The sequence below is a fragment of the Aethalodelphis obliquidens genome, unplaced genomic scaffold (assembly GCF_003676395.1).
Source record: "Aethalodelphis obliquidens isolate GAN/ISIS:26980383/991018 unplaced genomic scaffold, ASM367639v1 scaffold10, whole genome shotgun sequence".
In the NCBI taxonomy this organism is placed as follows: Eukaryota; Metazoa; Chordata; class Mammalia; order Artiodactyla; family Delphinidae; genus Aethalodelphis; species Aethalodelphis obliquidens.
The window spans coordinates 40,735,046-40,761,021 of record NW_020837954.1 but is presented as its reverse complement, the minus strand read 5'-3'; the positions used below and the strand labels follow the sequence as shown (position 1 = coordinate 40,761,021).

At 41.6% G+C, this 25,976-nt stretch overlaps 2 protein-coding genes across 3 annotated transcripts in view; one reads left to right on the top strand and one right to left on the bottom strand.

Moving 5' to 3' along the window:
* Positions 1 to 1,195: 1,195 nt before the first annotated feature.
* VTI1B (vesicle transport through interaction with t-SNAREs 1B) lies at positions 1,196 to 24,329 on the top strand. Its single transcript, XM_027111582.1, has 6 exons — positions 1,196 to 1,702; positions 16,010 to 16,068; positions 18,222 to 18,413; positions 20,615 to 20,788; positions 22,363 to 22,424; positions 24,003 to 24,329. The coding sequence occupies exons 1-6, from the start codon at positions 1,588 to 1,590 to the stop codon at positions 24,097 to 24,099; spliced, it is 699 nt and encodes a 232-aa protein (XP_026967383.1). The 5' UTR covers positions 1,196 to 1,587; the 3' UTR covers positions 24,100 to 24,329.
* The window catches only part of ARG2 (arginase 2), a 43,531-nt gene continuing 41,843 nt past the window's right edge, over positions 24,289 to 25,976 (bottom strand). For both annotated transcript variants that reach the window (XM_027111570.1, XM_027111569.1), the window contains exon 8: positions 24,289 to 24,766. In XM_027111570.1, coding sequence (XP_026967371.1) covers positions 24,561 to 24,766 — 206 coding nt within the window. In that variant the 3' untranslated portion in view covers positions 24,289 to 24,560. The remainder of the gene's footprint in view (positions 24,767 to 25,976) is intronic.

Sequence of the window (25,976 nt, the reverse complement as noted above, 5' to 3'; positions counted from 1 at the left end):
TTTCATTACTACGGTTATGCAATCATTTCTTGTTCATGAGGATAATTTGTCCCATAGTCAGCTACAGTACAGTCTCAATTCAAACTCCATTAACTTGGGTTGCGTGATAATTTGATTATTCATTCACCCATTTTCTACTAATCTTTTATGATGCTGTTCAAAGATCATGTTTTCCATCCCAGGCTATTTGTTACCTCTCCTTTTTGTACTTGTCCCTTCTATAACACAATGCTATGGGACCTACAGTACACTGCCACTAACAACCTGACTTTTCCCTCTCTCTCTATGCTCAATGAATATTAGTAGCTCAACAAAAGTTTGTTGAATAAATGGTCTTTGAACTCAGTCTAATAAGGGTCCAGGAGATATAAATCACCAAATCATTTCCCTCTGAACAGTCATATGTCTTTTAATACGTGTGGGCAGTCTTAAGTATTGGGCTGCCAAGCAAACATTTCAGAACGGGCTCCATAGGCACACCATCAGTGAAAATAGGAATTTTCGTCCACTAAACCATGAAAACCCACGGAGTGCAGGAAAAGACTTCGTAATTGTTAACACATTACATACACTTACTGAGAAAGAGACCTGATGAAGCCAGGTCCGCCTTGCTCACTACATATAAATAATACACATATAAGTTACATATATACGTATGTATACACACATATATTACATATATAAATAATACATAAATTACCCAAGGTCAGAGTGAATCTTTTATTCAACACATGCCCAGATCCAGGCACAAAGGCTACGCTTAAATTGAAACACCTGCTGAGTGAATGACTGCACGGCGTGCCCAGCCGCTAGAGGCTGAGCGTGTATTTTGGGGGTCACACTGCCCGGGGACCACTTCTGAAAGAATGTGACTCTGGTGACTTGACTCCCCAGTAAAAGTGCTTTAAGCTCAAGCGCAGGCGGGAACCCGGCCCAGCTATCTTCCAAGAACTGAAAGCTAACAGTCGGAATGTGAACTGAGAAAGTAAGGGTGGCCAAACAGTGCGACGACTGAGAAGATGACAACCAGGCGCCTACTGATACCAAATCATTGCGCGTCAGCGTCACGCTGACGCCCGCGACGACGGCAGAACTACCTTCCCCAGCAATGCTTGACTTCCGAGTCTGAGTGTCTTCCGTGCCGAACTACAGCCTCCGGCATGCACTGCAGCGCCCGCCCCTCGCCAGAAGGCGGGGCCTGGGAGAGAGGCGGCCGCGCCGCCGGGCCCGCGGGTTCCCACAGTCCCTTCCGCCGTGGCGCTCTTCCCAGCCCCGGACTGGCTAATTCCGGGGTTCCGAGACTGCCGCTCGCGCCCGAGCGCCACCGCTCTCTCAGGAGTAGCCCGGGCAGCGCAGCCCGCCCGACTTTCCGTCAGGCTTTGGCGCCCGGCGCGCCGTCAGTGACGGCATGCAGGGGGTGGGCGTTCCGGCTCGGGAGGACCCAGCCGCGGCCCCGGAAGCGCCTCGTCCTGAGCTGCAGTGGCGGCGGTCGCCGGGATGCCTGCGCGGCTGGGCGGCTGACGGCGGAGTAGGAACGGGCCCCGTGCCCGGAATCTCGGCTGCCGCTGCTAGAGAGCGGCCTGCGCCATGGCGAACTCAGCCGCCTCCTCAGAGCATTTCGAGAAACTGCATGAGATCTTCCGCGGTCTCCATGAAGACCTACGAGGGGTGCCGGAGCGGCTCCTGGGGACGGCTGGGACAGGTGAGGCGGAGTCAGGCTGAGCCCAGGGGCACCCAGCTCCTCCAGCTCTGGGAAGAAGAGCTCCCACCCCCTTCCCAGACCCTCCCTCCCTTCTCTCCGCTTCTCATTCTCAGACACGCCCCCTAGGGCTGGCTGGGTCCCGGCGCCCAGGATCTCCCTGCCGCCACTTAGCGTGCTCAGGGATGCACCTCGGAGTGTCATCTCCCTCTTGATCCTCCTGTAGCCTTCAGATTTTTCTCGTTTCATTTTCACTATGGCAAGAAGAGTGTAGGGGACCTAAGCCTGCGATCCGGTATTTGAGTAGAATTGGGTTTTCTTTTGTAGCTCTCTGTTTTTTTTTTTTTAATATCTTTATTGGAGTATAATTGCTTTACATTGTTGTGTTAGTTTCTGCTGTGTATTTTGTTTTATACATTTAACAGTGTTATTCTCAAAAGAGGTCCGTAGTTTTCACCAGATTGCCAGAGGATCTGTAGCACAAAAAGGGTTAAGAACCCAAGGGAATCATAACTTTTGGGGTTGGTAAATAACCAGTCGTGAGGGGGATTGGTCTTTAAAATCAGGATTGTGGTCTTTAGGTGTGGTCCCCTTATGAACTCTCTGCTTAGACTGTCTCTTGCCCCTTGATTTCAAAATTCAGAGTGCTGCAAGCTTTGCTTGGAGGAGCTAAGAGTTTTCCAGTTGAATCTGTATAGGAAGGTCTCCTATAGTTCTTTGCCTTAAGAAAAATAGATCTTGATGGCAAAGCAGATGAGACTTTTATTGCTTTTACTTAAGCGTCAAAGCTTGAGTGTTTGCTCTGTGTGTTACCCAAGGTCATATGAATTGAATGACTCTGGTGAGAATGAAATTCATACCTTTGTTTAACATTTACTGGGAGAGGCTGCTGCGTGCCAGGCACTGTCCCTAGATGCTGGTAATATTGCACATTACAGTGAAAAGACTTACAAATCTCTGTTCTGATGGGTCGATGATAGTATATAAATATTAAGAGGTGGTGTTAAGGGCAATACAGGAAAATAAAGCAGGGCCAAGGAATGGGGGGGGGGGCTCTAATTTTAAGTTGGGTGGCTGTGAAAGGCCTCTTTGAGGAGGTGGCATTTGAGCAGAGACTTGAAGTAAGGGAGTAAGCCACGCAAAAATCTGGGAGAAATGAGTGTCAGGACAGAATAGTACTGCAAATGTCCTTAAGCAGAAATGAGCTTGGTATGTTCTAGGAAGAACAAGAAGGCAGTGTGTTTGGGGTGGAATGAGCAGGGGAGATAGTTAGTGGTAGTAGATGAGGCTTTAAAGAGGTAGGCAGGGCCAGATTGCATATGGGCCCTTGTACGCCAGGGTGAAAGATTTGCATCTTTTTCTAAATGTAGTGGCTTGCAGTTAAAGGATATAGAACAGGAGAGTGATGGGATCTGATTTACATGGTTGAAAAATAGACCTTCTTTTCAGCCTTGTGTTGAGTTAAATTTTGCAATGTCTATTTCTGTAAGGCTAAATAATGCCAAAGGACATTCTGTTTTGAAAAATAGAAAACTGAGTTAGTTATATTCACTTTTGTCATCTACCTAAACTTCTAATTCCTGCAAAGAGGACACTCAAAAAGGTGTGAATTTCTACCCAAGTGCAAAATACTCTAACACGAGTTGCTGGTAATGCTTTGTTCAATGAGTAAGTAAATAGAATATACACATATCCGCAGGTTATAAGAATTTCAACAACTTTTAGTCTTCTTATTCACTACTTTATTCATACTTCTCCATAAATATTTGTCGAATAAGTTGAATTTAACTAAGCAAACACACCAGGCCTCGTCTCTGATTCCTCTTTTTTCTAGTCCTGAGACTACTTCATAGGCTTTCCACCAATGAAGCTTTATTTTGCACCATGAATTATGAAGCACTGAATAATGTACATAACACATCCCTTGCATTTAGCTTATGCTCTGTAATTGAATTCAGTTTTTTCAATAAACATTTATTGAGAATTACGTATCAGTTAGTGTCCTGAGCCCTGAGAAGTTCCAAGAGTTCTTGCCTTAAATGGGAGCAAATTTACAACAAAGTGTGTGATGAGTCCTAAGATAGTTTTGAGACCATGACAGAAAAACCTAACATGGGCGTGGGGGAGCAAGAGGGAAGCTTCACAGAAAGGGGAACTTCTAACTGAGTGTCACGGGTTGAACAGGAGTCTGCCTGAGAGGGGAAATGGGAAGAGGCAACAAAGGAAGAAAAAAATCAAATATTCACAACTATTACTGGAGCTTAAGATATGTGTGGGACCTAGAGGGGTGGGATAGGGAGGGTGCGAGGGAGATGCAAGAGGGAGGGGATATGGGGATACATGTATACATATAGCTGATTCACTTTGTTATACAGCAGAAACTAACACAACATTGTAAAGCAATTATACTCCAATAAAGATATAAAACAAAAAAGATTCTTAATAAAGAGTGGCTGCCACTTTCATTAAAAAAAAAAAAGGTATGTGTGGGAGAATAGTAATAGATGAGGAAAGTAAGACACAGCCAGACAGTTAAGGGACCTAAGTGTCACATTAAGACATTGAGACTTGATATGGAGAATCAGTAAAGGACTTCAAATAGCTGACTAATATGGTTAGATTTAATTTTAGAAGGAGAATGCTGGTGGCTGAGTAGAGGATGAAAGAGAGGCACAAGAATCTGAATACCAGGGACCATGTTAGGAGCCTTTATGGCAGTCATCTAGGTAACATGGGACTCTAGATAGTCCCAAATCCAAGAGGTGATTCTGGACAGAAATTAACCATACTGATTGGACATGAGGAGTGAGGGAGACAGATTCAAGAATGTCTGCATTTTCTCACTTGGTCAGTTGAGTGAATGATAATTTTAAGAAATGTAAGAGTAGAAGCAGGCTTGTTTGGGTTGTGGATGAGAACATCAAGAGTGATTACATAGAATAGAGAACGTATGTCCATTCTAGCTTAACAGATATTTCTTCTCCTACCATTAAAAATAACATTTATGAAGAAGATACATGAGTTGAAAGGCAGTGTATTGTAATATTTAACAGCAAGGATTCTAGAGCCAGGCTGCCTGAGTTCATATCCTAGGTCCACCTCTTAATAGCTTGGTGACCTTGAACAACTTACTTTAACATAATTAGTTTCCCTTGCAAAATGGGAATCAGTCATTATATTTACTTCATAGGGATTTTTTGAGGATCAAGTGAGCTAATATATGTAAAGCCCTTAAAATACTGCCTAACAGTAGTAACAGCGATTAGCCATTATTCCTATTATATGGGAAATTGGATATTTTATTTAAATAAAACATAAGAATACCAGCTCTGTATACAACTACCCTTACCTTGCACTACTTTCCCTTTTTTTCTAGAGCACGTATCTTCTAACACACTAGACACTTCACATAGTTTTTTAAATTAATTAATTAATTAATTTATGGCTGTGTTGGGTCTTCGTTGCTGCGTGCAGGCTTTTCTCTAGTTGCGGTGCGTGGGGGCTACTCTGTTGCGGTGCGCGGGCTTCTCATTGCGGTGGTTTCTCTTGTTGCAGAGCATGGGCTCTAGGCATGCGGGCTTCAGTAGTTGTGGCACACAGGCTAAGTAGTTGTGGCGCACGGGCTTAATTCCTCCACAGTATGTGGGATCTTCCTGGACCAGGACTGGAACCCGTGCCCCCTGCATTGGCAGGCGGATTCTTAACCACTGTGCCACCAGGGAAGCCCAGACACTTTACATATTTATGATATTTATAGTATATTATTTATCTTCCTTTCAGTAGAACAGTGGTTTTCAAAGTATGATCGCTGAACCAACAGCATCAGCATCACCTGGAAACTTGTTAGAAATGCACATTCTTGGTTCCCACCCAAGACTTATTGAATCATTAACTGTTTTAACAGTCTATTTTAACAGCCCTCTGGGGGATTTCTGATGCCTGTCAAGTTTGAAGGCCACTGAACTAGGACATAAGCTCATCAACACATGTTGTTTCTTTCTTTCTTTTTTTTTAAATACATGAAGCCTCTTGATTTTTATTTGTGAGCCACCAACTCAGATATTTTTTGTTTGTTTGTTTGTTTGTTTTGTTTACGTTTTTTTTTGTTTTTTTGGGTTTTTTTGCGGTACGTGGGCCTCTCGCTGTTGTGGCCTCTCCCGTTGCTGGCCTCTCCCGTTGCGGAGCACAGGCTCCGGACGCACAGGCTCAGCGGCCATGGCTCACGGGCCCAGCCGCTCCACGGCATGTGGGATCTTCCCGGACCGGGACACGAACCTTTGTCCCCTGCATCGGCAGGCCGACTCTCAACCACTGTGCCACCAGGGAAGCCCCCAACTCAGATATTTTTCAAATGCTTTACGGACCAAACAGAGCAAATCTGCAGGTGAAATCTGACCTGCCAATTTAATCTTCTGTAGGTATGTTCAACAGGTACTCATTGAATGAATGCTTATGTACGAAACTAATGATTTGAAAATCAAATCATGGTTTTCTATTAATTACATTCCAATTGTAGAGACTATTTTCTCCAGAAGAAAATGTTGGCCTCAGTCCATAAAACACTGCTTAAAATTTTAACATTTACATGAGAATCATTCTTTTGTTAATGGGAAGCATAAGCAAATCTAATTCTAAAAATGACCCCTGAAGAAGTTAGTTAAATGGATAATCAGTTCACTCTTATAGATGCCTTCTCATATGATATTAAAAGGATCACACAGCCAGCATGTATTGGCATTCTTGTTTATTTCTTGTTACTTAAGTAACAAGAAGAAGTTTAAATGTTTAAACTGCTTAATTTGATCCTTTTCATGAAGGCATTTAAAACTGCCATCAGCCATACTGATATCTCTTTCTTTGAATTTCTATAGCACATGTTATTTCTTGTCTTTTTCATAATAGCCATTCTAACAGGTGTGAGGTGATATCTCACTGTGTCTTTGATTTGCATCTCCCTGGTGATTAGTCAAGTTGAGTATCTTTTCATGTACGCGTTGTCCATTGTATGTCTTCTTTGGAAAAATGTTTATTCAGATCCTCTGCTCATTTTATAATTGGATTGTTTGGGTTTTTGCTATTCATTTGTATGAGTTCTTTATATATTGTGGATACTAGCCCCTTATCGGATATATGATTTACAAATATCTTCTCCCAGTAAATAAATTTTTTTCATTTTGTTGATAGTTTCCTTTTGCTATCCAGAAGCTTTTTTTTTTTTCAAGCAATGTATTTTCTGGTGTGTGTTTTTTGCCTTTTTTTTTTAAATGTAGTTGATTTACAATGTTGTGTTAATTTCTTCTGTACAGCAAAGTGACTCAGCTATACATATATATATTCTTTTTCCTATTCTTTTCCATTATGGTTTGTCACAGGATATTGAATATAGTTCCCTGTGCTATACAGTAGGACCTTGTTATTTATCCATCCTATATATAACAGTTTGCCTCTGCTAATCCCAAACTTCCATTCCTTCTCTCCCCTACCCCCTCTCTCCCTTGGCAACCACAAGTCTGTTCTCGATATCTGTGAGTCTGTTTTTGTTTGGTTTTGGTTTGGGTTTGGGTTTGGGGTTTTTTTTTGGCTGCACCACGTGGCATATAGGATCTTAACCCTTGCTCCCTGCAGTGGAAGCACAGAATCTTAACCATTGGACCACCAGGGAAGTCCCTGTTCTGTTTTGTTTGTTTTTTAGTTAATTTATTTTTGGCTGCATTGGGTCTTCATTGCTGTGCACAGGCTTTCTCTAGTTGCAGCGAGCTAGGGCTACTCTTCGTTGCGATGCGCGGGCTTCTCATTGCAGTGGCTTCTCTTGTTGTGGAGCACGGGCTCTAGGCACATGGGCTTCAGTAGCTGTGGCTCGCAGGCTCTAGAGCACAGGCTCAGTAGTTTTGTGGAGCACAAGCTTAGTTGCTCTGTGGCATGTGGGATCTTCCTGGACCAGGACTCGAACCAGTGTCCCCTGCATTAGCAGGAGGATTCTTAACCACTGCACCCCCAGGGAAGTCCCCCTGTTTTTGTTTTTTAGATATGTTGATTTGTATCGTATTTTAGATTCCACATATAAGTGATATCATATGGTATTTCTCTTTCTCTTTCTGACTTACTTCATTTAGTGTGATAATCTCTAGGTCCATCCATGTTGCTGCAAATGGCATTTCATTCTTTTTAATGGCTGAGTAATATTCCAATGTTTTATATATATTTATTTATACACACACATACACACACACACACACACACACACACACACACCCCACATCCCACATCTTCTTTATCCATTCATGTGTTCATGGACATTTAGGTTGTTTCCATGTCTTGGCTGTTGTGAATAGTGCTGCTGTGAACATAGGGGTGCGTGTATCTTTTTGAATTATAGTTTTGTCTGGGTATATGCCCAGGAGTAGGATTGCTGTATCATATGGCAACTCTTTTCCATACAGTTTTCCATAGTGGCTGCACCAATTTACATTCCCACCAACAGTGTAAGAGGGTTCCCTTTTCTCCAAACCCTCTCTAGCATTTGTTATTTGTAGACTGTTTAATGATGGCCATTCTGACTGGTGTGAGGTGTTACCTTATTGTAGCTTTGATTTGCATTTCTCTAATAATTAGTGATGTTGAGCATCTTTTCACGTGCCTACTGGCCATCTGTGTATGTCTTCTTTGGAGAAATGTTTATTTAGGTCTTCTGCCCATTTTTTATTAGGTTGTTTGGCGGTTTTTTGGTTTTTTTTCTTTTTTGGTTTTTTTTTTTTTTTTTTGTGGTACACGGGCCTCTCACTGTTGTGGCCTCTCCCGTTGCAGAGCACAGGCTCCGGACACGCATGGCTCACGGGCCCAGCCACTCCGCAGCATGTGGGATCTTCCCAGACTGGGACACGAACCCACGTCCCCTGCATCGGCAGGCGGACTCCCAACCACTGCGCCACCAGGGAAACCCTGCCCTGGGTTGTTTGTTTTTTGTCGTTGAATTGTATGAACTGTTTGCATATTTTGGAAATTAAGCCTTTGTTGGTTGCATCGTTTACAAATATTTTCTCCCATTCTGTGGGTTGTCTTTTCGTTTTGTTTATGGTTCCCTTTGTTGTGCAAAAGTTTGTAAGTTTGATTAGGTTCCATTTGTTTATTTTTGTTTTTATTTCTATTGCCTTGGGAGACTGACCTAAGAAAACATTGGTATAATTTATGCCAGAGCATGTTTTGCCTAGGATCTCTCAGAAGCTTTTAGTTTGATGTAGCCCTGCTAGTTTATTTTTGCTTTTGTTGCTTTTACTTTTGGTGCCAAATCCAAAATATCATTGTCAACATTCAAGTCTTTAATCCTTTTTGAGTTAATTTTTGTATATAGTGTAAAGATAGTGGCCCAGTTTCATTCTTTTGCATGTGACTGTCAAATGTTTCCCAACACCATTTATTGAAGAGACTGTCCTTTTCTGTGAGGGAACAGGAAACAAATATTTCTCTCTCCCCTGGCACAGAGCTTCTAAAACCCTTGTAATTTCTGGGAGCATCTTTTATTCAGTGAGGCTGCTCTGGGTGGGCTCCTAGGTGGCTTCTGGATGGGAGCTGGTTACCAGAAAGACCAACCCATGATTAGAAGCTTGGATTTTCAGTCCTGCACCACACTTCTCTGGAGACGGGAAAGGGGCTTCAAATGGAATTAATAATTAACCATGTCTATGTGAGGAAGCCTCCATAAAATTTCAGTAGTATGGGGCTCAGAGAGCTTCCAGGTGGTTGAACATATCCACACTGGGAGGGTGGTGCACCTCAACTCTGCGGGGACAGAAGGTCCTGCGGGACAGAACAGGAGGGGAAAGAGACCCTCCAAGACCTTGCCCTATGTCTCTCTTCATCTGGCTTTTCATCTGTATCCTTTATCATGTCCTTTAATAAACTGGTAAACCTAAGTAAGTGCTTCTCTGAGTTTTGTGAGCCTCTCTACCATATTAATTGAATCTGAGGAGGGGGTCATGGGAACCTCCAGTTTGTAACCAAATTGGACAGAAGTTGTGGGTAACCTGAGGACCTACTACTTGCAACTGGCATCTGAGGTGGTAGTGGGGCCAGTCTTGTGGGACTGAGCCCTGAACCTCTGGAATCTGATACTGTCTCTGGGTAGATAGCGTCAGAATTGAGTCGAATTGCAGGACACCCAGCTGGTGTCTCAGAGAATTGCTGCTGTGGGGAAAAAACCCATACATTTGGTGACCAAAAGTGAAGTGTTCTTTGTGAGTAGTAAAGGAGACACACGGGAAACAAACAACAGGAGGAAGGACTAAGTTTTTTCCTATACAGGAGAGAAAGATAGGAGGGAGAAAGACTGGGTTTTTCCTAATACATTTCCCCATTGTATATTCTGGGCTCCTTTGTTGTAAGTGAATTGACCATATATGTGTGGACTTACTTCTGGGCTCTCTTTTCCGTTCCATTGAGCTTTGAATCTGTTTTTATGCCAGTACCATACTGTTTTCATTATTATAGCTTTGTAATATACAGTTGACCCTGGGTGCCAACCCTCTGCGCAGCTGAAAATCTGAGTGTAACTTGTTGGCCCTCCTATCCAAGTTTCCTCATTATCTGCAGATTCAGCCAACCACAGGTTATGTGGTACTGTAGTATTTACTATTGAAAAAAATCTGTGTATAAGTGGACCCGCCCAGTTCAAACCCTTGTTGTTCAAGGGTCAGCTGTAGTTTGAAATCAGAAAGCATGATGCCTCCAGCTTTGTTGTTCTTTTTCAAGATTGCTTTGGCTAATTGGGGTCTTTTGTGGTTACCTAAAAATTTTTGGATTGTTTGTTCTATTTCTATAGAAAATGCCATTCAGTTTGCTATTATTTTGTTGAGGATTTTTGCATCTGTGTTCACCAGGGATATTGGCCTATAATTTTTTTGTGGTGTTCTTCGCTGGTTTTGGTATCAGTGTAGTGCTGGCCTCTTAAAAAACTTTGGAAGTGTTCCCTCTTCTATCATAAGCTCTATATTTTGTCTGTTTGGTTAATTATGTATCCTAAGCACCTAGAGCAGTGCCTAGTACATACTAGGTGCTCTATAAATATTTGTTGAATGATTGTATAAATACTGTGAATTGTTGGGAAGAAAATAGTAATAATATATGATTGGTTATAAAAACTCAGTGTGATTTTATTTCTATTCTGCCATGTTTTCCACAGTTTCACCACTTTTAAAATCTATCTATCTATCTATATACCTATTTAGAAAAAGGATAGGATAACAGACACAATGTTTTCTACTTTAGGAATTTTGTATGACAATGACAATCCATTAGCATATGTGATAATTATTAATCCATTTAATATTACATTAAGCACCTACAACCATAATTTCTAGTCTTAGCTTTGCAGCATATGAAGATGTCTCTCCAAATACCTCAGACTGCTATAAATTCTTATCCAATTAATAGAGTAAGTACCTATAGTCATGACTTTTAGTTTTAGTTTTGTAGCACCTGAAGGCACATTATTTTTTTTTGAAGGCACATTATTAATGAACATTATAAAATTATTGAAAGTTTTTCATTTTAATTCACTTAAATCGCAGTATCTATACGTGAGACTCCATTATTTTAGAAACCAGAAAAAATAATAACTATGAAGGACCATATGTAGCAGGTTGGTAAACACAATTACTCACTAACTGCAGAATTTTAATTTTTCCAACACTCTTCATATTCTTTGGTGAATTTTGTTTTTGCTTAGTTTTTCCTACCTAGGGATTTACTTTTAAAAAACAGTGGTAGTTACTATTTATTGAACCCTTAATATGCTTGGCATTTGTTATGTGTTTGTTACGTGTATTGTCTCTTTTAACTCTTTCAGACAACTGTATGAGGTCAGTACCGTTATATTTCTTATTTATAGTTGAGGAAACAGGCTTAGAGAGGATCAGGTAACCATGTGGTCTACAAAGAGGATGTAGGTCCTAGAAATGCCACAATGGGGCGCCAAAAACATTAATCACAGATTTTAAAGATCCTGGTGAAACTGAAGTTATTTCCACAGTTGTGATGGACCAAGGTTAGTCATTCTTGGGCTGGCAATTCAAATAGCCTATAAGAAAGAGAGGCTGCCACCCTGGTCGAACATGAGGTAGGTTTCCTCTAGCACTTTCAGAGCTGGGTGTTTCCATTTTATTCCATGTCCGGGGCATTGTGCGGCCATCCACCCAGTTTACCAAACATTCAGCTTCAGAGTGAGTCAGTCACAGGTGAAGGGTTTGGGAAGGCATGTGGGGTAGGGGATAGTGTTATTTGGAGTAGCTCACTCTTGTTTCTGGTATCTGTTCTACCCAGTATCAGTCCTGTTGTTTTGTAGTTGATTGTAGTGTTAATTCTAACTCCATAAAAAATTAAGAGGTTAAGAGGTTTGAACATATTATACCTGTATACCTGGGAGCACGAAAATGCCCCTCCACACTATAGTGTACAGAAGCACTGGGTTGGGAGTCAGGAGACTTGCATTCTGGAACTAGTGTTGCTACACATCTACTCCTTCTGTGGCCTTGGGGAAGACAGTTTCTGCAGGCTCTAATTTCCTCAACTGCTAAATGAGAAGGTTAGACTAGATGATCTCTGAGGTCCATCTCAGCTCTTATATTCATTGATTTCACAATTCTGAGTCTAAAGCATAAAGGAACAGCTATTGATACCTCTCAGTTGGGTAGGGGTTTAACCTCTTGAACCTTTAAAAGTATATAAGTTGTAGAGCACTCCTAGTAGAATGCATGCCTTATGAAATTAGATAGAGAGCAGAGTATTCCAAAAAGACTGAGAATAACAGAATCATGCAGGGAAGTTAGTGAAAGGATCAAGATTCTGTGTGCTGCCTCCTTCCCCCCCCCCCCACTCTTATTTATGTAGCTACTTTCTTTGAGTCATTCTTAGGAATGCAGATTTTCATGTCTTTTAACAAAGAAAGAATAAAGGAGGAGAATTTATGACTAATAGAGATGTAGAAAAATCTAGGACGGGAATGCACTTAGAGAATACTGTCATCTTGGATCAGAAGTGAGTGTGCTTGAGTTTGGAGATGTGCCTATTCAGAGGAGTGACGACACTCAACACTTTAGTGAATGCTTGTTACAAAATAATATGATAGCTCTCCATGGAAGTGGCCATTCTTGACTGCAGATATTATTTCACTGCTGATAGCTGAAAACGCAGACTACTCAAGGATAATAACAGCTGCTTTGGCACTTATTTCAGTTACATCATGGTTAGTCAAGATGTAGGCCCTTTGCCAGGGCTGAACTTTCTCCTATTTTTTTTTTTTTAAACAAAAAACCCTGGGTTTTGGGCTTCCCTGGTGGCGCAGTAGTTGAGGGTCCGCCTGCCGATGCAGGGGACACGGGTTCGTGCCCCGGTCCGGGAAGATCCCATGCGCCGCGGAGCGGCTGGGCCCGTGAGTCATGGCCGCTGAGCCTGTGCATCCGAAGCCTGTGCTCCGCAAGGGGAGGGGCCGCAGCAGTGAGAGGCCGGCGTACCACAAAAACAAAACAAAACAAAACAAAAACCCTGGGTTTTGTGAGTGGTGTGTAGTGAGAAATAGTTTACCTGGAGTACCTATTTAGGGAATGTCACATGACAACGAAGGCAGCTTAGTAAAGGGTGCATTGTCGTTTGCTCTTGTAGGCAATAGCAGTGTCTAAGGAGTACCCTACCAGGTTTAGAGTTCTAGAAGCTATGGGATGTATAAAAGAAAAAGTAAATTTCTCTACTCAGAAGGAGCTTGATCTCAAGTTGAGAATATAGAATATACACAAGCAAAATGATTTATGATCATTTGAAAAGCAGTGGACAGCTGACATGCTAGATGCTGTTGTGATTAACAAAATGTAAATCCATATAAAGCATTACAGTGGTGTTACATCTTACATGGTATTTGGCTTTAAAGTCAAGGTATGAGATGAAAATCAGGGTAAACAGAATTATCCAAGAAAATCTTAGGACAGCATGTCGAGTACCCACGTGCCATCCCTTTGTAAGCGCAACTCAGCTGTTTTCTTGGCATTGGAAAAGATTGCTCTTTCTTCAGTTGATGGAAGTGCTGGCTTGTATTTAGAAATCGCATTGAGCTTTTTAAAAGACCGTGTCCTGGGCTTCCCTGGTGGCGCAGTGGTTGAGAATCTGCCTGCCGATGCAGGGGACACGGGTTCGTGCCCCAGTCTGGGAAGACCCCACATGCCGCGGAGCGGCTGGGCCCGTGAGCCATGGCCGCTGAGTCTGTGCGTCTGGAGCCTGTGCTCCGCAACGGGAGAGGCCACAACAGTGAGAGGCCCGCGTACCGAAAAAAAAAAAAAAAGACCGTGTCCTTATACATGCTACAGTATGGATGAACCTTGAAGACATTATGGTGAGTGAAATTGTAAGATTATTCTTATATGAGGTGCCTAGAGTAGTCAGATTCATAGACACAGAAAGTAGAATGGTGGTTACCAGAGTCCAGGGAGAGGGGAAATGGGGAGTTAGTGTTTAATGGGTATGGAGTTTCAGTTTGGGATGATGAAAAGGTTCTAGAGGTGGATAATGGTGATGGTTGCACGACATTGTGGATGTACTTAATGCCCTTTAACTGTATACTTAAAAAGTCAAAATGGTAAATTTTCTGTTATGTATATATTTTACCACAATTAAAGAAAACTATATCCCCAGATTGTGAACATAATTCCAAAAGATGAGTTCAAAAAATATTGTAAGCAATGACAACTTTGTGGTAATAAGTAGATTATGTATAGATTTCCAGGGAGAACATTCATTTGGATGTATACATTAAAAAAAAAAAAAACTCCTCATAAATAGGACTAATTTTTGCTTGTTAGATATGCTTATTAGGGCTTCCCTGGTGGCGCAGTGGTAAAGAATCCGCCTGCCAATGTAGAGGACACGGGTTTGAGCCCTGGTCTGGGAAGATCCCACATGCCATGGAGCAACTAAGCCTGTGTGCCACAACTACTGAGACTGTGCTCTAGAGCCTGTGAGCCACGACTACTGAGCCCGCGTGCCTAGAGCCCATGCTCCGCAACAAGAGAAGGCACTGTGATGAGAAGCCCGCGCACCGAAGAGTAGCCCCCGCTTGCCGCAACTAGAGAAAAGCCCGCATGCTGCAATGAAGACCCAATGCAGCCAAAAAAAAAAATTAAAAAAAAAAAAAAAAAAGCTATGCCTGTTAGGTATGATCTACCTCCTCATTTTATAGCCAAGGAAGGAGGTTAGGTCCCAAAGAGATGAAGAGAATTATCCAAGCTTACATGTTGAGTCAGACCCAAAGCTAGAACCAGAACCTAAGCCCCTTTACTCACCAGCACTTCCCCCATACAGATGTTTACCAGGTGACAGCATGCCAGTACTCCCTTCAACATTTTTGCTGTGTCCAAGCACCATTTTTACTATAATTAATCATTTTATTTATATGAGTATTTCATGTAAAATGCATTTATTTAATACATAAAGTTACTTTAAAAGGAAATTTTATATCACTACCTTAAATGGAAAATCTATAGAACCTATCTAAATGATCAGAAAAAATACAGTGAAGGCAAAACAGTGCTGTTTTAGTTAGATGTTATTGCTTTGAAGCTAAAGCCTGTTCTGTTTTTGTTAAAAGGGGAGATTAGTAATTTTTAGTTGTTAAAGACATACTAGCACTAAAATGATATGATGCAAAGTACTGAACAAGGAGTGACCTTCCCTGTGTGAGTCAGTGGTATTTTACGTCATTTCCCATACCACTGCCCGTGGGTGTGGCTAAGAAACTTGTGCTGTATACCATGCAGTCTCTCCAGCGAGCAGAGTAGGTGGGTTTTGAATTTGTTTTGCAGAACAGCAGTGGATAAGGGTTAATATAGAGATGTGATTTACAGTGGGAGTGAAAATGGGGACAAAGATTTCAGAGAACTAGTATTGTTAAACATTCTTATTGATGAAAGTGTGCCTGGTTCCTGTTAGGATGGGTGAAAAAAGACTGACAATGATTGATTTAGACCTGTTGTCTTTCCTAGTAGGGATGCTGTTGGTCTTTGGGGCCAGATCATTGTTATGCAGGACTGTCCATAGCATAGATATTCTTGTTCCCTGGACACTTAATGCCAATGGTAATACCGTCCCTCTCCCTTCCCCCCAGTTACTGTGATAACTAGTTCCCCCAGGTTTCTAAATGTCTTTTAGGGGTGATTAAGTACTGTAGTAGTACCCTCAGGAAAGGAATGTGGAGTTTATTCTAAGCAGGGGGTATAGCCTCTAGGAATGTTTGGAAGCAGGACTGAGCATTGAAAACTTGTCTGTCTTTTCCAGAAGAGAAGAAGAAGTTGATCAGAGATTTTGATGAAAAGCAACAGGAAGCAAATGAAACGGTGAGAAGAAGGAACAAGTCCTTATATCTTCTTCCTGTTTGTTGGTCTTTTCCAGAAGTAATGCTTGTGACCTGATCACAGATTAACTGTTCCTGTCCATTGATCTTGCTTTTGATTATTTCTTACCAAATGAGGCCAGTTGATGGGGCTGGGTGTTGAGGGGCAAACACAAATGGGTAAAACTTGGAGACCCTCCTGAAATGAGTCTTTGATAATACATTGCTGCTGTAATAAGGACATTCTCATACTTCTGCCTGGGTGGTCTTTTAAAATCTCATTTTAAAAGCTGGCCATTGAGATCAGTTATTCTCCTTTGTTAAACTTACTGTCACACAAAATGGAGCTCAGAGGTGGTTCTAGCCATGTTCCCTTCTGGTTTTGGGGGTTTTGTTTGTTTGTTTGTTTGTTTTGGAGAGTGTTGAATTTTGTATATATACCAGTGTAGTTTTTATTTTATTATTTATTTATTTATTTATTTTGGGGGCTGCGCCGGGTCTTAGTTTCAGCACACAGGATCTTTCGTTGTGGTGGGCAGGCTTCTCTCTAGTTGTGGCGTGTGGGTTTTTTTTCTCTCTCTAGTAATGGGCTCTGTAGTTGTGGCGCGTGGGCTCTGTAGTTTGCAGCACGTGGGCTCTCTAGTTGAGGCGTGCGAGCTCAGTAGTTGTAGCTCGTGGGCCTAGTTGCCCAGCAGCATGTGGGATCTTAGTTCCCTGACCAGGGATCGAACCTGCGTCTCCTGCATTGGAAGACGGATTCTTTACCACACTGGACCACCAGGGAAGTCCCTGTTCCCTTCTGTTTTAAAAGACAGGAGGATTTGGTACCTTGGGCAAGGCATGCATGGACAGGATGAGTTCCCAGTCAGGACCCAAAGCTTGTCAGATGTTGGTCCAGGTTGCTGAGCAGTTTAAGAACTGCTTCTCTCTTAATCTGTGCCTTTTCTTTAACAACAACAAAAAACAAACAAAGAAACAAAAAGCAAGTTTTGCTCTCACCTTTTCGAAGTAAGGGTCCTCTGTTCTCCATATCATTGTGCTCTGGCTTCAGCAAAACCTTTTAGGAGGCTGGAGCTAAAATCCAGGTCCCTGGTAGTACTCCAAAGAAATAGTTGCCCCTAGTATTTGCTACTCCAGAGTTGACTGAAAAATTCTTTTTAAGCCAGAGAACTTCTTTATTGCTTGTTGAAGAACAACTTCCTTATCTCAATGCAGTTCTGAGAAGTTAAGCTTATCTGCATCCTTTTCTCTATTCTGCATCTATTTTAAGAAGGATCAGCCTACCAGACTGTGGAAACTATCTCCTTCATAATGGGAGTACCAGAAACTTTTCTAATACCTGTGTACAGCTGGGCATATCCATGATACCTGTTACAGAGCCAGTCTTCTTTTTCACTTAACATCTTGGTAGCATTTCAAAAACCTTTTAATTAATACCAATTTATTTGTTTGGTGCTTAGATACTTTCTTTCCCTGAACTTAAAAAAATTAACCAGTCCTACTCTGGCCATCCCAGACAGACGGCTTCCTGTAAATTGGGTCTAGGTGTTACAGTTTACTTATCCCAGAAAAATGGGAATGATTTGGACCCCTGGTTATTCTGACATGGAGACAAACAGTTGATTTTCAGAAGGAGGAGGAAGGGAAGAACCTTGATGCCATACCCCTAGCATTTTTAGTACAGTAGATCTCAGAGTGCTTCATGAAAGCACTTGAACCATAACAAGCTAAGAACTTGGTATACTGAAAAGAGAATTTGAAGATTTTTGAATCCTGACTTCTCTTGTTACGTAATCTTGAGTAGGTTTCATCAAGTCTTATATATGAAGTAGAAGTAGTATTTCCTACCTTACTGATCTGTTGTGAGGAATAAATGAGAGAATGCATGTAAAAAATGTTTAATAAGCTATAAGGTACTTGTTAGTTTTCTCACTCATTCATCACATACTTTTTGAAGGCCTGTTCTATGCCTGCTAGGCACTGTGCCAGTCACTAAGAGTAATGAAGTGAACGTGTCACATGTGGTTCCTGCCCTCCTGGACCACATGGTTGAGTATTTATTTACGGTGATCTGTGGTTTGATTAGTCCAAACTAGACGTATTACCCATATGAGAGAGAACAGCAGACCATCTACTCACTACTTTCTGCCTTCCTAGCTGGCAGAGATGGAAGAGGAACTACGTTATGCCCCCCTATCTTTTCGTAACCCTATGATGTCTAAGCTTCGAACCTACCGGAAGGACCTTGCCAAACTCCATCGGGAAGTGAGAAGCACACCTTTGACAGCCACTCCTGGGGGTCGAGGAGACATGAAATATGGTACATATGCTGTAGAGAATGAGCACATGGTAAGCTTCAGCTGTCTTTTCCCTTACTGGTCTGTGGTACAATGATTAACCGTATTGTAGAGTACAGTTCATGTCATCAGTGCATACTTGACTTTTTTTCCACCTTATCCTCTTTCTTAAATCCAATTCCCCTTCTCCCCTTGGGTGCCCACCTCTACTGAATTTAATGCAGATCATTCCAAACAATTTGCTTGTTTAGATTTCTTTGTATCCTTTATGTATAAAACAGTGCTTGGTGTGTAGTGGTGATACACAAGTGTTACCTATTCATATTACATCTGGACTCTGTAGTCTGACTCATTGATCCAGTTTCTTTCTTACATATGCCCCCAAAGTTCAGTTAGGCTTTTAATTTATCAGAGTATTGTTACAAAATTAACCCATGCTTTTCCTTACATTTATATCAGGATGGCCCAACAGCCCAGATACAGTAGAGAAAGCAGGCTGCTTCTTAAAAAGCGGGCTAACACCTTACTTTGTTGTGATAGAAAGTGTGCCAGACTGACTCTCTAGCCTCCAGTATTCTCATTTATAAAATTAGACTGTCTAAGCCGAAAACCTGTATTCTCAAACTGTCTAGAGAACACAGTTAAAGGAATAAAACTTCACAAAGATTAAATTTTATGTGTTACATTTGGGATTATATTCCACACCACAAAATAGAAATGGCCTGACCAGTAATGTGGGAGAGAAGTGAACAGGGCCCACAAGTGCAGACTGCACGGATGTAGAAAGGCTAACGGCACAATTTTAAACAAATCCTATTTCATGATACATCCTGAATATAGTTTAAGAGATATTCAAATGATACTAGCCTGACATTCCTGATGTCAAAACTAGAGTATTTGAGAATGTTAAATTTTCAAAATTCACTTGTGAAAGGAGGGTGAGAAAAGGCTGGCAAGTAGAGCTTGTTAAAGTGAGATGAAAGGTGTATAGTGACTTTGGTCATTTGTGACCCAAAAAGCCCTGAAAACAAAAAGGGGGGAGATAATTCCAAATAATAATTTTGCTTTAAAATTATTAGTTTCAGAAACTATTTAGATATACAAACCACCTGCAGTAGAATTATTGTTCCGAATCTGGGGTTGATCTGTGTGACCTTACTGTCTCTTCCTGCTCTTTCTTAAGCCTAATCAGTTGAAAATCCCCATCTTTTATTTTCAAAACCCCTTTTTCCTGCTGCTTTATAAGCCAATGTAACTGGGATTTATTTCAGCCTCATTCAGTGGTTTCCTCATCCACTTGTTCATATGCCATATATGAACTGAAAAGCCTTCTTGTTGCTTCTGATCTGGGGATGCATCTTTTGCCTTCTTGGTGGTGGGGTCTAGTGCTAATAGTCACCTGCTCAGTAATAGGCCTTGTGAGCCAGCCCCTTTTTGAGTGTGTTCACATGCGTGCTTTGAATAGCTGAGAACTTAGAGCTGCATCCATTTCTGTCAGTGGTTATTTCTGGCCTGACAAAGGCTACTTCTGTCCTTATGCCTTCTGTGCTTAGGATTATAGGTGGAATAAAACTTCGGTGGAGATTTAGAAATAGGGTGCTTGGGAAATTAGGGCAGCTGTTTTGGCTCCAGATATTACCTTCCCTGAGAGCAAATCACCAGTGCAACAACTTCAGTTTTTGTTTTCTGTGTTTGGCCTAAGGTGAAATTCTTTTGGAGGCTTACCAAGAGTGTAGCCACTTTTTTCCCAGAATGTGGTAGTGTCTCACACTTTTAAATGAGTTCTATATGTGCTGAAAACAAATAGCTTATTCATGGTCCCTCAATCCTCAACACCAATCAGTGGGCATTTTCAGTGAACGAAACTATTTCTAGGGCGGTAGAGTTTAGTTGGTTTGCTCTCTCAAAATTACAGGCTGTATGCATTTTGGGGAAGCTACTGTACCGCACATCAGGGCCATTGCCTCTCAGAAGTTGCTAGTCCAGAAAGCACATGAACCAGTTCAAATTCATCAGGAGCACAGGGAAAATGCTCTGATGTGTTTAATCCTTTTCTTGCCTCACTTAAGTGTAAGAAGCAGTGAATTGGGAGGTATTATGATCCTAGATTAAATCCCAGGTTCTCTTTTAGTTTGATTTGTTAGCATCTTTGGTTGCCTTAAAAGTAATGAAAATTATTGCACACGATATTCCTTCTTATAACTTCATTTATAATGGAAGAAGTATAACATTTCCCTTCCATACTGTTGTCAGAATCGGCTACAGCCTCAAAGGGCATTGCTTCTGCAAGGCACCGACAGCCTGAACCGGGCCACCCAGAGTATTGAGCGTTCTCATCGGATTGCTGCAGAGACTGACCAGATTGGCTCAGAAATCATAGAAGAACTGGGGGAGCAACGTGAACAGTTGGAACGTACCAAGAGTAGAGTAAGTCTGAGTGGATGGGGAGAGGGGCAAGAGTGGGGAAAGTAGGTGGGCCCGTTACACCCCGATGCCTTGCTAGTGCCAGCAGCTACTACAGTTCCAAATTCAGGGTATGACCTTTTAGGTTCTTACTCTTTTCTCTGTCTGTAGTTTGCTTGGCTGAAAGATATCCCTTGGAAGTAATTTTACTTCTAAGATTTAGAAGTCATGGCGGGGGCGGGGGGTAGGGGGTGGACTGCAGAAATCCAATTTCTGCATTTATTGAAGATTGTCAAATAAGATTGTAGCCACTCCATCCTTTTACTAGGTCCTGAATCAGATTTTCATTTCTCATATGTCTAGTAGAACATCTGCTATTCTTAGGAAAGCTAAGATCTCTTTAAGTAGATGATGCTTTCATGTCATTTAGAGCCAAGGCTATTTTCCACATGTCATAAAATAGTACTACTGACAATTTACAGAGGTTCAATTCTGGGCTCTAACTCTTTACTGTTACCTAAGGTAAGGGAGATCATTGTGAGAAGAAAACAAATACTCAGGCCAAATGATGACTATACTGTGGTGTCTAATCTACTACACTCTAAGAGGCTCTGGAAAACAATTCATTCTTCCTTTCTGTACCATCTGCAAAGGAATTTTAAAAATAGTACAACTTGCCAATGGAATGCTGTATTCTTAAGAGCATGAGGCAGATCCAAACTGAAAAACAGATACTGTGGGCAAGACTTAGATATATGAGAAAATCATCTGAAATCCCCACACTGAGTTATTTTTCCAGCTTAGTAGCTGTAATTCTCCATTCTTAAAATTAAGTCAAAATGATGCCCCCTTCCCTCCTTAGTGAAAATCCACAATAAAGTACCGAATTCAAGTTAAGCTGTACAGAAGGCAATTTGTTTTACAGATTGTGTGTTTTTTTCACTTCTGAACTTAACCAGGTGGATTAGTTGAACTTAAAAGCTGAGAAATGAGCTGAGAGATCAACTTAACAAGGTCGCTGGGGAACAGGAACAGATGGCAGGTGGCATCTGTTGAAATATCCTCCAGCTATATAGATTAGTAACAGGCAACCAAAAGGGAATAAAAAAGGCTTTAAAAAATATTTAATTCCTTTCACAATTCAGTGTGTCTCTTAAAGGGATAAAGAAAAAAGAAAGAACCAGATCCCAAAAATGGTAGTCCACCAGCCTGCAAAAACAAACATTAACTCAAGAGGCTCTTCTGGAGTTTGGCTTATGAAATTCAAATCTTAAGTTGCTCAGTTACGTCAGTTACTGGCAGGTACACTTGAAGACTTTGTTTTGAGTAGTCAAGGTGAAAGATTAGCCCAGTCCCAGAAGTCTCCCCACAGCAACCTTGGGATATAATAATTCCTAGGCCTACTTGATGAGTACTAAAGTATATTATCCTTTCCAGTTTCTTCTGCTTATATGCAGAGGCCATCATTTAAATTGATTTGATTTCTGGGAGTTTTTCAACATATACCCCTTAATGCCCACTGTCAGTTTAGGAATGTTCAATTCTATAGTGTGTACTTTCGAAAGAAGGGGGAAATAATTGCTATTTTCTCTTCTCAGCTGGTAAACACAGGTGAAAACTTGAGCAAAAGTCGGAAGATTCTCCGTTCAATGTCCAGAAAGTAAGTTTTAAAAATAGTCACAAGATTAATTTCTCTTAATTCTAATATCTTTCAACCAAGAATGTCAAAGCTTTAAACAGTGACTGGCAAAGGTGCTAATAAAGCAGAAGAAATAAAAAATATCGTATAGTTAAATATCCCAGGACAAAGTCCTTTGTTAAAAGTATATATACTGCTCTGATTTAGAGCGGTGGAAACTTTGTCCATTGGAAGGACTTTTATTTTATTTATTTATTTGGCTGCTTTGGGTCTTAGTTGCAGCACGCAGGCTCTTTGTTGCGGCATGCGGGATGTTTTTTTCGTTACCGTGCACGTGCTCAGTAGTTGCGGTGCGTGGGCTTCTCTCTAGTTGTGGTGCACAGGCTCAGTAGTTTCAGCGCACAGGCTTAGTTGCCCCGCAGCATGTGGGATCTTAGTTCCCCGACCAGAGATTGAACCCGCATCCCCTGCATTGAAGACAGATTCTTAACCACTGCACCACCAGGGAAGTCCCTGGAAGGACTTGTAATCCCAGCTTACTTTCCTTAGAGAAGACAGCACATGGGAATAGAGCTTCATATTCCTGGAAATAAATCTGTAAAAACTTAATTAGAAAACTTTTCACTGCTACTGCTTCGTACTTGCTTTTGGCTTTGCTTGCCCTTCATGGGAGTCAACCCCTTATTTGGGAGTTCTGTCTTGTTAGTAGAAGTTGACTTAAAAAAAAAACAAAAAACGTTGAGGTAAGTGCTGACAGCAACAAAACCAGGGGCAGAAAGGAAGTATTGCCACTGAGGCTGAATTTGGGGTAAGTGGGTGTAGGTATGCATGAAACAAACTACAGCCAAGTCATGAAACAAGCAGGAGCGTGGGATTTTCCTAAACGGTGGCAAATTCCTTGTGGAATAGGGGAATACGTTCAGTTTAGAGTGATGAGATTTTTTTGTGTTAAGAAAAGAGTATAGGAGCTTCAAAAAATTTACTGCCTTTACAAAGGTACCCATAGAGGAAGAAAGTAAAAAGGGCAAGAAGTTCATAAGAGATTGAAAGGCACTACTCAGCTTCTAGTTAGTTACTTATCCTAAAGCAGGAACCCCTCTCCCCACCCGAGCTGGACTTCAGCACTGGAGTGTCTGTCACCAACCCTTCTCCTAATGTGTGCTCACAGCTGTATTATGTAATCAATCAGTGCAGCTCTAGATGGTTAGGTAGTGGGTTTGTATTTCTGCTGTTTTGAAATATGATTCAGCCTGATTTCAGAAATGGTGTACTTCTTACGTATATTTAATATTTTTCGAACTAGCTGCTCATAGAAAAACTATTTTTAAAGTGAAGTACTAACTACCATTTGAAGACATTGTAGAAAAAACATTTATATGCTTTGGTATCTATTGCCCCAATTTTCAATATTTCTGTGAGGTAGATAGTAATTATTTATAAGTTTCTTTAGCTGGTAATACTAAGTGGCTACGTGATCAAAAATTCAGTCTGCCTCACAGTATCTGGCCTTGGCCCCAGGTCAAACCCCTAAGTATTAAGAATGGAAAGAAATAGGTTATCCAGACTTCTGACTACATCCCACTTTGCTTCTCCTTGTAGAGTGACAACCAACAAGCTGCTACTTTCCATTGTCATCTTACTGGAGCTAGCCATCCTGGGAGGCCTGGTTTATTACAGATTCTTTCGCAAGCACTGAACCTCCTACAGGGAACGGTTTGTGGACCAGGACTGTGACTCTGTGAATGGTGTTAGAGACGTGGAAAAATCTTAACTGTTGCTGTGAGCTAACGGTTCAAGAAGGCACTGTGTAGCCAGACTGTGGGAGGAGGGAGGAAGATGGAAAACCACTTAAATGTGAAGGAACAGCAATAAGACCAGTATGATATACCAAGGTAGTAAATGCTGTTTATGACTTCTTTAAGTTTACATAGTGCTGTAACATATTAATACCCTGTGAGCTTCAAAAAACCAAATACATTTACAGCAGTATTATCGGTCACCAAAATGAAGGGGAAGGAAACTTTACAATTGTGAGAATGCACAAATGTTCTCATTAAGGCAGTACTGACCCAGACGATCATTTAGTATCTGTCACCACAAATGCCTCCCAACTCTGGAATGCCCATTGCGACAGACACGTGTCGCACACAGTATTTCCTAAATTCTTACACGTTCTTCACTTTCCGATTCATCTGGTGAACTAGGAGTAGGAAGTTGGTCATAGACAATGTGCCCTCCCTCCCTTGTCTGCCCAAAACTTGAAGCAATCACATCCACTGCCAGGCTGGCTGTAGCCTTGGCCTCTTCCTCCGACGCAGCCAACCGAGGATTGACTTCCACAAGATCCAGTGCTGAGAGCAACCCTGAAAGAACAAAGTACGACCAAAAAAACTTCCTAGCTGCTACTTTCAGTGAGAGTCGTCCCACCTGGGTAGAACAAGCTAAGGTAAAAAACAAGTTATTTTCTACTATAAAATTATCCACCGTCAGGAAGCCCCTTATTCCTCATTCTCTTGGGCATGAATTTAAGTTAAAAACACTCATATACCAGAGTAGGATTGAAAGAAACCTTTAAGGTAATAAAATCAATTATGCCTGTTCAGTGAACGTAACAGGCATAGCTGACAGGCTTTCCGGTTCGGGTAGGAGCTGGGTAGGGGGGTGGTAGCAAGAGTTTCCAACCTAGTCGGGAAAATGTGTCATTTCCAGTGTTTCTGGGCCCTCCTAGATGCCTGCCTGTAGTTGCATGAAGAGCAGATCTCTCACATCTCACTAGCCAGAGCACGGTTCCCACTTTTGAACTCTTTTGCTGCATCTATATCTCTTAAGGCACCATGTGCCCTAAAGTATAGTTATTACTGCATATCTCACTCTCACCCCGGAGCTCTGAGGGCAGGTTCCACTTCGGACACAGTTTTTAGGTCTCCCATCAGACTAACCCAGCATCTTGCACTTGGTCAAGGGAAGACTTGGTCATACTTTAATTTGAACTCCAGTTACCTTCTGTGACAGTTTGGGAACTTGTGCCAAAGGGTTTGAGATGGGAAGATTAGACCAGAAAAGAATCTATCCAGACCTGCCCTCTACCACCACCCCAGTACATACGTACGTACGTACATACATATATATATATACTTCTAGGTATATATAGTTGGTTATTCTGGATGATATTAATCTACCTCCTGCAAGAGTCATCTGAAGAAACTAGCACTGGAGAATATAAGTATCCGAATATTTAGGGCGGCCGTAAAGCCTGGAAGCAGGGGTGAATATACCTATTGGTTTACCAATATTACATTATAGTACCGATACATGTTATGTTCAGTGCTGTTATGTCCGCTCAGTGTGCCGTCCCTTATTAGCAATGCAGAGTTCAGTGCGCTGTGCAAAACTACAATGAGCAGGTATGTTACTATAGCGTTTCCACCAACCCCTGCCTGCACGTTCATCTGTGTCTGATGGCTTGCGTGTCTGATTTCCACTGACTAAACGTGGACCTTTTCATAGCCCAGAAGTAAATCAAGAGGGTACAAGCTATTAAAAATATATATTACCCATGTTTCTAGACTGTTG

Coding starts and splice junctions, on each gene's coding strand:
- VTI1B (XM_027111582.1), top strand. CDS start 1,588: ATGGCGAACTCAGCCGCCTCCTCAGAGCATTTCGAGAAACTGCATGAG. Junction 1,703..16,009: donor CCTGGGGACGGCTGGGACAG/GTGAGGCGGAGT, acceptor TGTCTTTTCCAG/AAGAGAAGAAGAAGTTGATC. Junction 20,789..22,362: donor TGGAACGTACCAAGAGTAGA/GTAAGTCTGAGT, acceptor TTCTCTTCTCAG/CTGGTAAACACAGGTGAAAA.